This window comes from Carassius auratus, unplaced genomic scaffold (genome assembly GCF_003368295.1).
Source record: "Carassius auratus strain Wakin unplaced genomic scaffold, ASM336829v1 scaf_tig00007301, whole genome shotgun sequence".
Taxonomy (NCBI): domain Eukaryota; kingdom Metazoa; phylum Chordata; class Actinopteri; order Cypriniformes; family Cyprinidae; genus Carassius; species Carassius auratus.
The window spans coordinates 643,625-657,775 of NW_020523831.1; the positions used below are offsets into that span (position 1 = coordinate 643,625).

Sequence of the window (14,151 nt, forward strand, 5' to 3'; positions counted from 1 at the left end):
GTGACGGTGGCAGGACTGTGAAATACATACACGAGAAAAATAGGCATGACTTATTTCACATCCAGCTAGACAACCCTGTCATAGCTGTTATCATAGCCCAGGCTTTTTATTAAAAAAAGAAAACAGCAAGGGAGCATGGAAAAAGACTGTTGCAGGTGTATTTTTTTTATGGCATTATTATTTGTATTAATTTTGCAGCGGGGCAACTCAATGTTGGGCACACAAGTACTTTGGCTCTTTTGCTCCATGGCCAAGATGGCCAAGCCAACATCAAAGTTAGTTCACTAACTTTTAATTCTAGTTATTATTATTCTTCTGAGACTAAATTTTCTGACTCTAACTCCTCCTAGAGCTTTAACTCTACAGACTCCAAACTCGGACCAGCTCTTCAGACTAATCTCGCCGGGTGTGCTATATCTTTTCTAACTGATCGGACTTATACTTTTCATAAAACTGAAGATTAAAAATCATAAAAATCCCATAGACTTGCATTGAAAAGCCTCTGCTCATCTGAACATTCCGTGAACTCCAACTGTCAAAAATTCAAATCTAAACACACTGAAGCCCATTAGACTCAATCAGACTAACCTATGTACTATTACTAACCCATTCAAACTCATTCAAACTCATCTATCTATCTATCTATCTATCTATCTATCTATCAAACTCATCTATCTATATTAAAACTAATCTATCTATCTATCTATAATCAAACTCATCTATCTATAATCAAACTCATCTATCTATCTATCTATATTCAAACTCATCTATCTATCTATATTAAAACTAATCTATCTATCTATCTATCTATCTATCTATCTATCTATCTATCTATCTATCTATCTATCTATCTATCAAACTTATCTATCTATATTAAAACTAATCTATCTATCTATCTATCTATCTATCAAACTCATCTATCTATATTAAAACTAATCTATCTATCTATCTATCTATCTATCTATCTATCTATCTATCTATCTATCTATCTATCTATCTATCTATCTATCTATCCTAACAACATGCTAATCATGCTAAAATCATGCTAGCAACATGCTAATCATGCTAAAATCATGCTAGCAACATGCTAGTCGCATGCTAATAATGCTAAAATCATGCTAGCAACATGCTAATCATGCTAAAATCATGCTAGCAACATGCTAATCATGCTAGCAACATGCTAATCATGCTAAAATCATGCTAGCAACATGCTAGTCGCATGCTAATCATGCTAAAATCATGCTAGCAACATGCTAAAATCATGCTAGCAACATGCTAATCATGCTAAAATCATGCTAGCAATATGCTAGTCGCATGCTAATCATGCTAAAATCATGCTAGCAACGTGCTATTCATGCTAAAAATCATGCTAGCAACATGCTAGTCGCATGCTAATCATGCTAAAATCATGCTAGCAACATGCTAATCATGCTAAAATCATGTTAGCAACATGCTAATCATGCTAAAATCATGCTAGCAACATGCTAGTCGCATGCTAATCATGCTAAAATCATGCTAGCAACATGCTAATCATGCTAAAATCATGCTAGCAAAATGCTAGTCGCCTGCTAATCATACTAAAATCATGCTAGCAACATGCTAATCATGCTAAAATCATGCTAGCAACATGCTAGTCGCATGCTAATCATGCTAAAATCATGCTAGCAACATGCTAATCATGCTAAAATCATGCTAGCAACATGCTAATCATGCTAAAATCAAGCTAGCAACATGCTAGTCGCATGCTAATCATGCTAAAATCATGCTAGCAACATGCTAATCATGCTAAAATAATGCTAGCAACATGCTAGTCGCATGCTAATCATGTTAAAATCATGTTAGCAACATGCTAGTCGCATGCTAATCATGTTAAAATCATGTTAGCAACATGCTAGCGACATGCGAGTAACTTGCTAATCATGGTAGCGACATGCTAGTAACTTGCTAATCATGCTAACGACATGGCTAGTCACTTGCTAATTATGCTAGCGACATGCTAGATACCTTGCTAATCATGCTAAGTACATGCTTGTCACATGATAGTCACTTGCTTGTAATGCTAACAATATGTTAATCACTGTCATTTTTATACTTCTTAAACTTAAATCTTTTTAAACTTTTTAAACTTTTCACATTTTCAAACTATCTATCTACCTATATATCTATCTAACTATCTATCTATCTTCTGACTGTCTATCTATCTATCTATCTATCTATCTATCTATCTATCTATCTATATATCTATCTAGCTATCTATCTATCTTCTGACAGTGTCTATCTATCTATCTATCTATCTATCTATCTATCTATCTGTCTATCTGTCTATCTATCTATATATCTCAGACTGAAAACCATCAAACTTAAAACTTTTTAAACTTAAACTTTTCAATCTTTTCAAACTTTTCAAACTTTTCAAACTTTTCAAACTTTTTCAGACTTTCTGGTCAGGCTTTCTCAAGCCAACTTAAAGTTTGTCTTGACGAACTTTTTTATCTAGTTATTAAGTTGGCTTGAGAGAGCCAACTTACTGATATTCTATTTAAACTTATTATTAAGTTGGCTTGAGAGAGCCAACTTACTGATATTCTATTTAAACTTATTAAGTTGGCTTGAGAGAGCCAACTTACTGATATTCTATTTAAACTTATTATTATTATTATTATTCTTCTGAGACTAAAATTTTCAACTGCTACTCCTCCTAGAGCTTTAACTCTACAGACTCCAAACTCAGCCCAGATCTTCAAACTGATCTGAAGTTAGTTGCTATATCTTTTTAGACTGATCGGACTTATACTTTTCATAAAACTGAAGATTAAAAATCATAAAAACTCCCATAGACTTGCATTGAAAAGCCTCTGCTCAACTGAACATTCCGTCAAACTCCAACTGTCAAAAATTCAAATCTAAACACACTGAAGCCCATTAAACTCATAGTCTATGTACTATGTACATATTCTATGTACTATTACTAACCCATTCAAACTCATTCAAACTCATCATATCTATCTATCTATCTATCTATCTATCTATCTATCTATCTATCTATCTATCTATCTATCTATCTATCTATAATCTGTCTGTTTCTAATCTATCTATCTATCTATAATCTGTCTGTTTCTAAACTATCTATCTATCTATAATCTGTCTGTTTCTAATCTATCTATCTATCGTTTCTAATCTATCTATCTATCTATCTATAATCTGTCTGTTTCTAATCTATCTATCTATCTATATATCTATCTATCTATCTATCTATCTATCAATCTATCTATCTATAATCTGTCTGTTTCTAATCTATCTATCTATCTATAATCTGTCTGTTTCTAATCTATCTATCTATCTATCAATCTATCTATCTATCTATAATCTGTCTGTTTCTAATCTATCTATCTATCTATCTATCTATCTATCTATCTATCTATCTATAATCTGTCTGTTTCTAATCTATCTATCTATCTATCTATAATCTGACTGTTTCTAATCTATCTATCTATCTATCTATCTATCTATCTATCTATCTATCTATAATCTGTCTGTTTCTAATCTATCTATCTATAATCTGTTTCTAATCTATCTGTCTTTCTTCTGACTGTTTCTATCTATCTCCATTAAACTCATAGTCTATGTACTATGTACATATTCTATGTACTATTACTAACCCATTCAAACTCATTCAAACTCATCATATCTATCTATCTATCTATCTATCTATCTATCTATCTATCTATAATCTGTCTGTTTCTAATCTATCTATCTATCTATAATCTGTCTGTTTCTAAACTATCTATCTATCTATAATCTGTCTGTTTCTAATCTATCTATCTATCGTTTCTAATCTATCTATCTATCTATCTATAATCTGTCTGTTTCTAATCTATCTATCTATCTATATATCTATCTATCTATCTATCTATCTATCTATCTATCTATCAATCTATCTATCTATAATCTGTCTGTTTCTAATCTATCTATCTATCTATAATCTGTCTGTTTCTAATCTATCTATCTATCTATCAATCTATCTATCTATCTATAATCTGTCTGTTTCTAATCTATCTATCTATCTATCTATCTATCTATCTATCTATCTATCTATCTATAATCTGTCTGTTTCTAATCTATCTATCTATCTATCTATCTATAATCTGACTGTTTCTAATCTATCTATCTATCTATCTATCTATAATCTGTCTGTTTCTAATCTATCTATCTATAATCTGTTTCTAATCTATCTGTCTTTCTTCTGACTGTTTCTATCTATCTATCTATCTATCTATCTATCTATCTATCTATCTATCTATCTATCTATCTATAATCTGACTGTTTCTAATCTATCTTCTGACTGTATCTATCTATAATCTGTTTCTAATCTATCTATCTATCTATAATCTGTCTGTTTCTAATCTATCTAGCTATCTATCTATCTATCTATAATCTGTTTCTAATCTATCTATCTATCTATCTATCTATATATTTATCTATATGTCATATTTAATGTGTTTAAATTAAAAATAAAACAAAATATCATTGCTGTGATATATTATGTTATTAGTGAACTTCTAAAATCTGCATAATTTTATTTACCTTTATAAAGGCATATTTTTACCTTCACAGATGTATGCATCATCTCTCATTTCAAATTATTACAATACAACTGTTTTGACACCATTGAGATTCATGTTATGAATAGACTAAACATTTTAAATTTTCTTCTAAGTTTATGTATGCAAAAGAAAGACAAACTCAGGTAATTATGCTGAAAATATAATTTTATTTAGTTTATGCCCATCTGGATCGCACTTAGTCTGGAACCTCACCCTTAAGCATGACAAACTGGAGAGAAAAGCTCCAGAATGACTTACGCTTGGGATCACTGGAACACACAAGCCTTTCCACCACGTCAAGGTGGCGATCCTTGGAAAGGACATTCACTCTCCATTCATTCTTTATCTAACACACTCATACTCTCTCTCTCTCTCTCGCTCTCTCTCTCTCACACACACAAACACCCCTTCCCTATTTAACACATTCACACACACATGCACACATGAAATAAACACAGAATGCGATGTTTAGTAATATACACTGAATTTGATTGTATTCTATTTGTATTTCTCAAAATCATTAAATAAAGTTACAAAAGTGTGAGAGATCTATGCAGGCTTTTATATGTGATGTATTTATTCTAAAACACAATACACAGGATCATGATAGCTGTAATATGTCTGTAGAACTCCTGCTCTTACGTTTGAGTGTGCACCACTTACGAAAAAAGTATCCAGAAGAGTGTTGTTTTCTGTTGTACCGGTGCTGATTAGCTGATTGTATCCTTTATCTTCAAACAGATTGAGAATAGGTTTGTTGTGATGAGACAGCTGATCTTCATTAAAGTCTCCACACACTATAATGGGCCTATAATCCATGATCTCCAGAGATGTCAAGAGGGCATTCAGGTTTGCCAAAAATTCTGCTAAATTATAACTGGGTGGTCTGTAAATCACTGCAAGAAGTGCTTGTTTGGGGGCTTTTATCTTCAAAACCAAATATTCCAGGTCAGTGACATTCTGTATATACATCAGAGGAGAAACTTGAAAGTTGTTCTTCACATAAATTGCCACTCCACCACCTTTCTTATTTGCCAAATGGGCGTAGTTTGTGTAGGATGCATGTCTGTTGCGTTTGTACATGGTGTATCCATCCAGCTGGAGGTATGCAGGAACAGCTGAGCCTGACAGGTGTGATTCGGTGAGACACAAAACATCAGCCAGTAAAAGTTCATGATGGCATTTCAAATCATCTAAATGACACTCCAGTCCCTCTGTGTTATGATGAATGATTTTAAGAGCAGAATTTATTTTTGAATCTTGTACAATGTGAAGGATGGGTTGAATATTCTGAAAATCTGCTTTTGTCATGTTCTCCAAGGAGGCATTTATCTCTGGATCACAGAAAATTTTATTTTCATCAAAGTCAGTAATGTGCAGTCCGCTGAGTGTTGTTGTTCTGCTGAGTGCAACATATGCCATGCCTGATTCAAATATGCGCTTCAGAGATACAACAGCACAATCTGTTGTCATTCCTTGGACTTTATGGATTGTGCAAGCAAAAGCAAGTTTCATGGGGAATTGCCTTCGAACTGTTCCTTTTTTTTTTAGTGGTTCCTCTGACCTCTCAATATAGACAATATTGTCATCTCCATCGGGTGCTATGTTGCGATGTTTCTGTCCAGCAGTCACATTATCTAGATGAAGACCAATTGATTGAACAACAGGAACACCACCTCGAGTTTGAGCTGTTATTTTTGCAACATTGCCAAAAGTTCCATTAACCAGACCATCTTCTACATCAATATTTCTAGTAAGCATCACACGTGCACCAATAGCAATCTGTAGTGTATCAATTAGATCATGTTTGTCGCCTTTTAATGGAACAGCTTGCCTTTTCATCTCACCTGTTCGTGGATCTTTTTTATAGTCATGCGCATCAAGGTTAATGATATCTGAAAAGCGCGAGGATATGGCTTCAGAATTATGACTGTCTACTTCTTTATTAGTTGCATAGATGTGTAATGCATCAATAGGACACTCTTCAGGGGATGATCTTATGACCGCTTCTAACATGCACTTGTCTGCATCAGTCAGTTTTGCTTGCTTCTGTTTCACCCTCAGACGATTGAGTAGCTCAGCATATGCAAGATCATCTCTCTGCCTCATTATCTGTGTCAGTGTTATCATTTGAAAATGATCTCTCCAGAAGTCCAGCACATGGTCCTCATATACACAGAGTGGTTTTGCTCTTCCAAGTGGTGGCAGCTGGAAAAAATCACCAACAGCGAGTATGGACAATCCACCAAAAGGTTTCTGGTTTCCTTTAATCTGTTGCAGTCTCCAGTTCACATATGCAAACAACTGTTTTGACACCATTGAGATTTCATCAATAATTAAAATATGTGCATTAGAAAGGTCCGCCCTCATTTCATCCAAGCTGTTTCCCAGGCCTTGGTAAGGAGGCTTCAAGCTTCTTGGGAGCTTCAAAAGACAGTGCAGTGTTTTACCGGAGATATTAAAGGCTGCAGTGCCTGTGAATGCGGTTAAAAGAACAGTAGGCTGTGAAATGTCAGTATGCTCTCGCATGCATGGAAGCCTACGCAGGATTTTGGATGCTTCTGCATAAATAGATTTAATAACGTGTGATTTACCAACTCCGGCTCCTCCATTCAAAAAATACAGAAATGGTTGTGGGCTTTCACCAGAAACACATCTTTTGCACCAATCTCGCACAGCATAAAATATGGAAGCTTGTGTTTGATTCAAGCTCTGATACATTCTGCGAATCTGAGCATGATTTAGCTGGGTAACTTCCATGAGTGGCATAGCTGTGTTACTGACAGAGGTAGATGCTGTGTATTCAGGAACGTCTTCTTGCTCATTCACTTCATTAGGATCAGTGGGTTCACGCTCCATAATGCTCTCCAATCTGATCATTTCATTTGCAGGTGCCAGTGTAGTCCATGCATCTTCAATTGGCCCATTCTGTTCAAAATCCTCGATTGCTTTTTCTATAGCCTCATTATGTTTTTCATATTTCTTACGGTTTTCATTCACAATGTCGAACACACGCTGTAGTTCATCAGTGCCTGGTAGTTTTACTGAAGCAAATGCATAAAATGATTCATATGTGGAGAATCTTGTGGACTTCAGCTGTTCATCTCTGCGATATGGTAGGTAAAGTTTTAGAAGAGTTCCATAGAATTTTTCTGGATGTTTTTCTTGTGAAAAACGAGCAAATCTAATAACAGCAGGCTTTCCCCTTGTTCTTTTCTGTATGCGTCCCATATTTTTTTGAAGTGGCAAAACATTTTTACCTTTTGTCTGTCCTCCATAAACAATGCGGTATTCACTTGCAAATTCTGCCAGGCACATGTTCTCAAATTCAGGCCTATTGGGTCTTGCCTTGTACTTGTCTGGCAATCCTGTCATCCACACATTCTCCACATCATCATCCATGGTCTGTAAGTACCTCATTGGTAAACTCATCTTTACAGCATTGTCATCAGTGGGTATGAAAATGACAGAACGCGATGATGATTTCAATTTCAGACTGCATGTGCGAGCGACTGCCTCTTGAGCGCTGACTTCTCTGTTCTTTGAATAGGCATTCATGACCTGTTTCATGCACTCACGGTCAGACAGGTTATCATGGCTTGAGTCTTTTACCACTCTCTTCAGGTAGTCACTCATCTCATGTTCAGATTTTGAAATGTACGAGAGCATGTACATGATACAGCTGTAGGGGTTCAGAATGAACTGTATGTCCATGTTTGCATTCCAAGCTCTTAATAACATTGGATTGTAGCCATTTACCCAGCAGTCCTGTGGTTGTCTCTCCATAACTATTAAACTTGATGTAGACAGCACCTCGATATGTTTCTCATACTCTTCATAAGTCATGTTTGCTTGATTCAGTAGCTGTGTAATGGTTTCAAAACTCTGACTTGAGTCATTCAGTAGATCCCACACCTTCTGTAGCTGTTCTTTTGCAACGGTGGCATAATCTCTTTCCTCTGATCCATTCTCATCATCAGAATTTTCTGCAGGAGGAGGTCTGGGGCGGGTTATTGTGGTTCTGTTAATGGGTGGTTTAGGAAATCCAAATCTGCAGTGCTTCTTGTTCTTTTTACAGGATTTGGAGTGATTACGGCTGTGCATCTGTACTTCACTTACAATTCTGTGCAGTTCTGGGTCTTTGTTTGGATCTGGTAATTTGCATGATATATATTTATCAATGAAATCACAAACATCCTGATCTTCATCATTTTCGAATTCTGGGGCATCTTTCACCCAAAATAAGCAGTGAATGTGCGGAGACCCACGTAACTGAAATTCTACTCTGTAAAAAAAGTCAATTACCTCACCGATAGGCCGAGCGGGTGACATGATTAGATCCCTCATTAAGGCTTCAACACGTTTTTCAAACATGCGCATGGCTGTGACTGGGTTGCTTCTCAGGATTTCACATTTTTCAGACCAGTCTAATTCATCAAAGTTCACAGTTTCACCTTGTTGTGCTTTAATAGCAGTAATCACTTCAGGCCATCTCATCTCAGCAGCACTAAATGTACAGAAAAACGTGGGAGTGCCCAGTTGTCTCAACATAGCAAATAAGTCACGCATAGTTTTCTCCCAGTATGCTGGAGTCCCTCTTAATGGTTGCATGAAACGTGTTGCCTCCTTATTATTCACAAGCTTTTCTAACTCCTGTTTGTCCTGCAGCAGTGAACAGTTTATTCTGCGTCCATCACGGGTCATGGGTTTTGCTTTTCTCAGCTGGATAGACATACTAGATGTGGCCATATGCATTTCAGTGACAAACTGAGCGAAGAAGATGTAGTTTGTGTCTCTTGCACAGCGATTGTCAATAGAAAATAGCCTTGTGTTAAAGTATCTGCTGGGGGAAACATGTTTTGCTCTGTCAGGCTCATCAAAGGTATTTTTCCCATCAGGGAATTGAACCGGGAAAGACATTGATTCAAGTTTTTTAACTTTGAAAATGCTAACAGGACTATTTTTCGATGCTGGGGCAATGCAAAATATTCCGTCATCATAAGACAACAGCTGCTGACCAAGATCTGGGGGCTGAAGACATGTATCCAAAGCAAGGCCTCTTGATTGCTCTTCTGCAGTATTCTCAGGGTCATCACTTAAATCATTGTGTTGATTCTCATTGCTCTGTTCTTCAGTATTCTCATTTTGACTGCTGCTCTCAACATCCATTTCCTCATCAGGAACACTGACGTCATTTGCGGACTGTTCATGCTCATTGAACATTTCTTCTTCTGAGAGTGCTGCATTAATGATGATATCTTTATATTCTGAATGCATTTCCTTTAGTTTACTTAAAGCAGACAAGACCTTACGCATGTTCAAAGTCTGAAACTGATAGTGACCTTGGTAGCACAGACGTCTTTTCAGTTTCACTGTAAGAAGCTGTGATTCACTTCTGGGCCTTGGTAAACAATTTACTGTTGTTTCCACTTCAGATGCAACAGAAATTACAGCTCCTTTTATAGCTTTCTGTTGGCCTTTAGGAAGTGTTAAAATTTTCGCAAAGGGAATGTACTTTGCAATGACATGTCTTTCTAGAATATTCAAATCACACAGTTCTGAAGGAATGGGGGTGAACTGAAGCATATTAGCTACAGCAATATCTGGCATTAGACCTCTCAAAAGCGTCGTATGGCAGCTGTGACAGATCCATTCTGTTTTCATGTTCTCCAAGGCACATCGATCAGGGCAGTCAGAGCAGATGTGAACATAGTTTCCAGTCAAGCAAAGTGCAGCAACTGTAGGATTTTGTTTATATTTATGCAATTCACAATTACGCACTTGATTGGAGAAGAGTGCTCTGGCACAGCATGTGCAGACATAAGTTGGCCCCTGTTTTATAACATCTCTGAAAACATTTAAGGCTCTTAACATGCCTGGATCTTGTACTATGTCATGCTGTTTATCTTGTAATGTTTCTCTTTGCCAGCGCATCAAATACATTTTTTTGTATTTGTACTGTATCTCTTGTGCACAATGTACTTTTTGAAGTACCTTAAGCGCAGATGTTTTGCATTTAGATTTGAATAAATTATATTCTTTCTGACGAACCCTAAAATGAGCATCACATTGATAATGCTGTTTAAAAATTTCCTTCCTTTTTTTATAGAAATTAGGATCATTTTTGCATCGGTTTGTGTAATGGTCCTTTTGCCTTTGCCTAAAAATGGGATCTTTTAAATATCTGTCAACAAGATGTTGCTTATGCTTTTTCTCATATTTAGGATTGTTCTTGTAATTCTGAATGATATAATTCTTTTGTCTCTCCCTGAACTGTTCCCGATTTCTGTAATTCTGAATGATATAATTCTTTTGTCTCTCTCTGAATTGTTCCTGATTCCTGTATTTCTGAATGATATAATTCTTTTGTCTCTCCCTGAACTGTTCCCGATTTCTGTAATTCTGAATGATATAATTCTTTTGTCTCTCCCTGTATTGTTCATCATTCTTGTAATTCAATGTTATTTTACTCTTTTTATTCCCTCTGTATTTTTCATTATTTTTATAGTTGTTTTTCATTGCTTCTTTGTGTTTTTCTCTATAAGTAATTTTATTCCAATAGTTGTTCATCATGGCTTGGTTATGTCTTTGTCTGTATTCACTACTTGTTTTATAATCATAGACTTCACGTACAGCCTGTTTTTTGTCATAATCACCTTGCCTCTGAACCATTTCTTTGTACCATTTTTTATAGTAAGACTTTCGCTTTTGAGTCTTGTTCAGCTTTTCTGTCTGCTTGACTGTGAAATGTGAATTCTGGTGATTTGGAGCTGAAAATGGCAATTGATCCTGTGACAGTATGTTATGAGAAAGTTCACTCAATGGTACATTTTTATATTTGTCTTGATTTTGAACAACAGTAGTTTGAACTTCCATTTTATCTTGATAAATCAAGTGGGCTTGTTCATCAGTTGATGTGACTGTGTTAGCAGTGTCAGATAGTTGTTGTACTGGATCTTTGACTTCTAAATACTGTTGTGGGGCATCAGCAGATGAGCATTGTTCATCGTTTGACAGATCTTTCTTCTCAAACGATACAGATGGTTGCACATTAAGTTCAAGGTCACAGCAGTTCAGGGAGACTTCAGTCAAGTGGGCTTGTTCATCAATTGATGTGGCTCTGTTAACAGAAGTGTCAGATAGTTGTTGTGCTGGATCTTTGACTTCTAAATACTGTTGTGGGGCATCAGCAGATGAGCATTGTTCATCATTTGACATAGCTCTGTTCTCAAATGAGACTTCAGTACGTACACAGCTTTCAGTCATCATGCTAATGAATGATACAGGCAGCAGCTCAAACTCTTCCTGGTCTCTCATATCGAAACACCCTTGAAACAATAGTAAAAGTCTGTCCACAAGATCCGATAATTGATAAAACGTCAGGAATACCGCTGTGCCTGTGCCTTCTTCAACAGGCATTCCATATATTGATCTGCAGTGAGAATCAAAATAACCAAACCTCCCTGATCGATCTCTGAATACAGCGATGCAAGAGCATCCACACAACAGCAAAGCATCACTCACTTCAGCTCTGAGACACTGCAAAGTATTCTCAAGATTTTCATAGTTGCCTAGTGCAGGTGTATCTCTCAGAAATCCAAACCTCTGGGGATGTTTCAGGATGTTGTAGCAGCGAGAGTTTGTCTGAATTGTCTGCGGTAGCTCATCAAAATTTAGAAAATTACCCACAAATTGTCCTTTGCTCTGCAGAGCTCGTTTGACATTAGTGTAGACTGCATCACCTTTCTGTAAAATGCTATCTAAATCGAAACTCTGTAGCTCATTTCTTTCACTATGGACTGCTAGGAATATTAAGGAATTACAAGTACACTGACGCCCTCTGGAATACACACTGTACCTCACATCGGTCTGACAGTGAGACGCTTTAACAGACAGCACATACGGGTTTTCATCACTCATACCTGATACAGAGTTGGTACTGTTACTGGTGCCCAATGAAGACTGTAGCTTTCTGCGCTGTTTCTGTGATTCACTCCTCTTTCCTTTTCTTGGCATATTGACTTTTAATCACTGGGAAGTAAATGTAGTAAATGTAAGAATATTTTTTTTAATTACTGATTATTGAATATATTTACTGATATATATAAAATGTAACAAATCTTATCGTTGTGTCAAAGCTGATGTAGTCGTCAAATCAGTGGTCCTTGACGAATATACAAACAGTGAAAACAGTGAAGAGGTCAATTTACTTACTCCTTCTGAAGATGCAGCTCAGTTTTCTTATCAGTTTTTTTTTTTTTTCTGTGGTTTGAGATTGATTTTTTCAGGTTGTAAGATTGGGTGTAAATCTTTGTGGTATCAAGTATAAATAGTGTATCAAGTATTAACAGTGTATCAAGTTTTCCAGAATCATAGATGGTCGTAGATCAAAAATTGAGGGTTCTGGCCTTTTTTTTCAAAGATGCTAAGCAAGCTAGGCGTAGTTGCGTAAGGGTTAGAAGCAGATCTGAATTTGCATCTTGCAGTTTATAGTGCGAGCAAGCAAAGCAGCAAGCAGTGCAGCAGCATTTGATGTGGCAGGCCAGTTATCAGTTTGGAAATGAAAGGATAAAATTAATGTAAATGAAATAAGCAAGATAAAGGGTTTAGTAAAGCATATAAAGATATGGACAGGAAAGATAGGGACAGACACACACAGAAAGAAATAAAGACAGTTACATTATTAAATGCAAATCAGTAAGCATAATACATAAATAACTAAATAAACTGCCCTAAATAGGGATTAATTGTTTATCTCATTTATATTAAATATTTGATAGTAATAAATAACAACAATAGCATAATTAAAGAATGCCCTATTAATATCACTTGTACTCAAAATAATGTTTAAAGGCCCATTCACACCAAGCACGATAACTATAATGATAACGATAACTATATAGTTCTAAAAATCGTTCTCAATATTAAAGAATAACAGAGTCCATACTACAACAATAACGATGAAGGCATAGAGAAACGGTATCATAGGAATCACTTTCAGAATGATTTTTTTTCCAGCTGATGAACGATATAAATATTGACATCCAATCAGAATCCATCCTGCTATAACGGGCTCGAGATTTAAAGCGGCAGACGCACATGCACTCAGAATAAACAGACGATGTGGTACACTGGTGTGGACGCTAATATCGTTATCTTTATAGTTATCATTCTTGGTGTGAACGGGGCTTAAGAGTATTACTTACACAACTGAGGGTTGAAAGAATGGAAAACTTCCTGAGCAATCAATATAATTTAAATCATTATTTAATGTAATGACCACAACATGTGCTGTTCTGTTTTTTAGGCAATAGCACATAAACTACAGAAATAAACCATTGTTTTTAGCTCATTACTAACATCATAAAGAAACGACTAATGATTTTTAAAAGTTTACTTACATAGAGAGCCAAAGTATCAATATCTCCTTTGAATAAAAAATAAAAAATAAATATTTGTAATGTAGTGAGACTCAAGCATCTCCTCATTATAATACTCAAATCTAAAGAAAGAATAAGCCATGAAAGACAGCTATTGCAGATTTGTA

At 35.8% G+C, this 14,151-nt stretch overlaps 1 protein-coding gene across 3 annotated transcripts; it reads right to left on the reverse strand.

Moving 5' to 3' along the window:
* Positions 1-4,477: 4,477 nt before the first annotated feature.
* Positions 4,478-14,039, reverse strand: LOC113071434 (uncharacterized). 3 transcript variants are annotated; one of them, XM_026244794.1, is made up of 2 exons: positions 14,006-14,039; positions 4,478-13,083 (listed from the first exon to the last, which is right to left on the reverse strand). In XM_026244794.1, exon 2 carries the CDS (start codon positions 12,618-12,620, stop codon positions 5,181-5,183), a length of 7,440 nt encoding a protein of 2,479 aa, XP_026100579.1. In that variant the 5' UTR covers positions 12,621-13,083; positions 14,006-14,039; the 3' UTR covers positions 4,478-5,180. The 3 variants fall into 3 exon arrangements, with proteins under 3 accessions (XP_026100579.1, XP_026100581.1, XP_026100580.1); XM_026244796.1 differs by lacking the exon at positions 14,006-14,039 and adding an exon at positions 13,811-13,927; XM_026244795.1 differs by lacking the exon at positions 14,006-14,039 and having other exon boundaries at positions 4,478-12,635; positions 12,819-13,666.
* Positions 14,040-14,151: the final 112 nt, after the last annotated feature.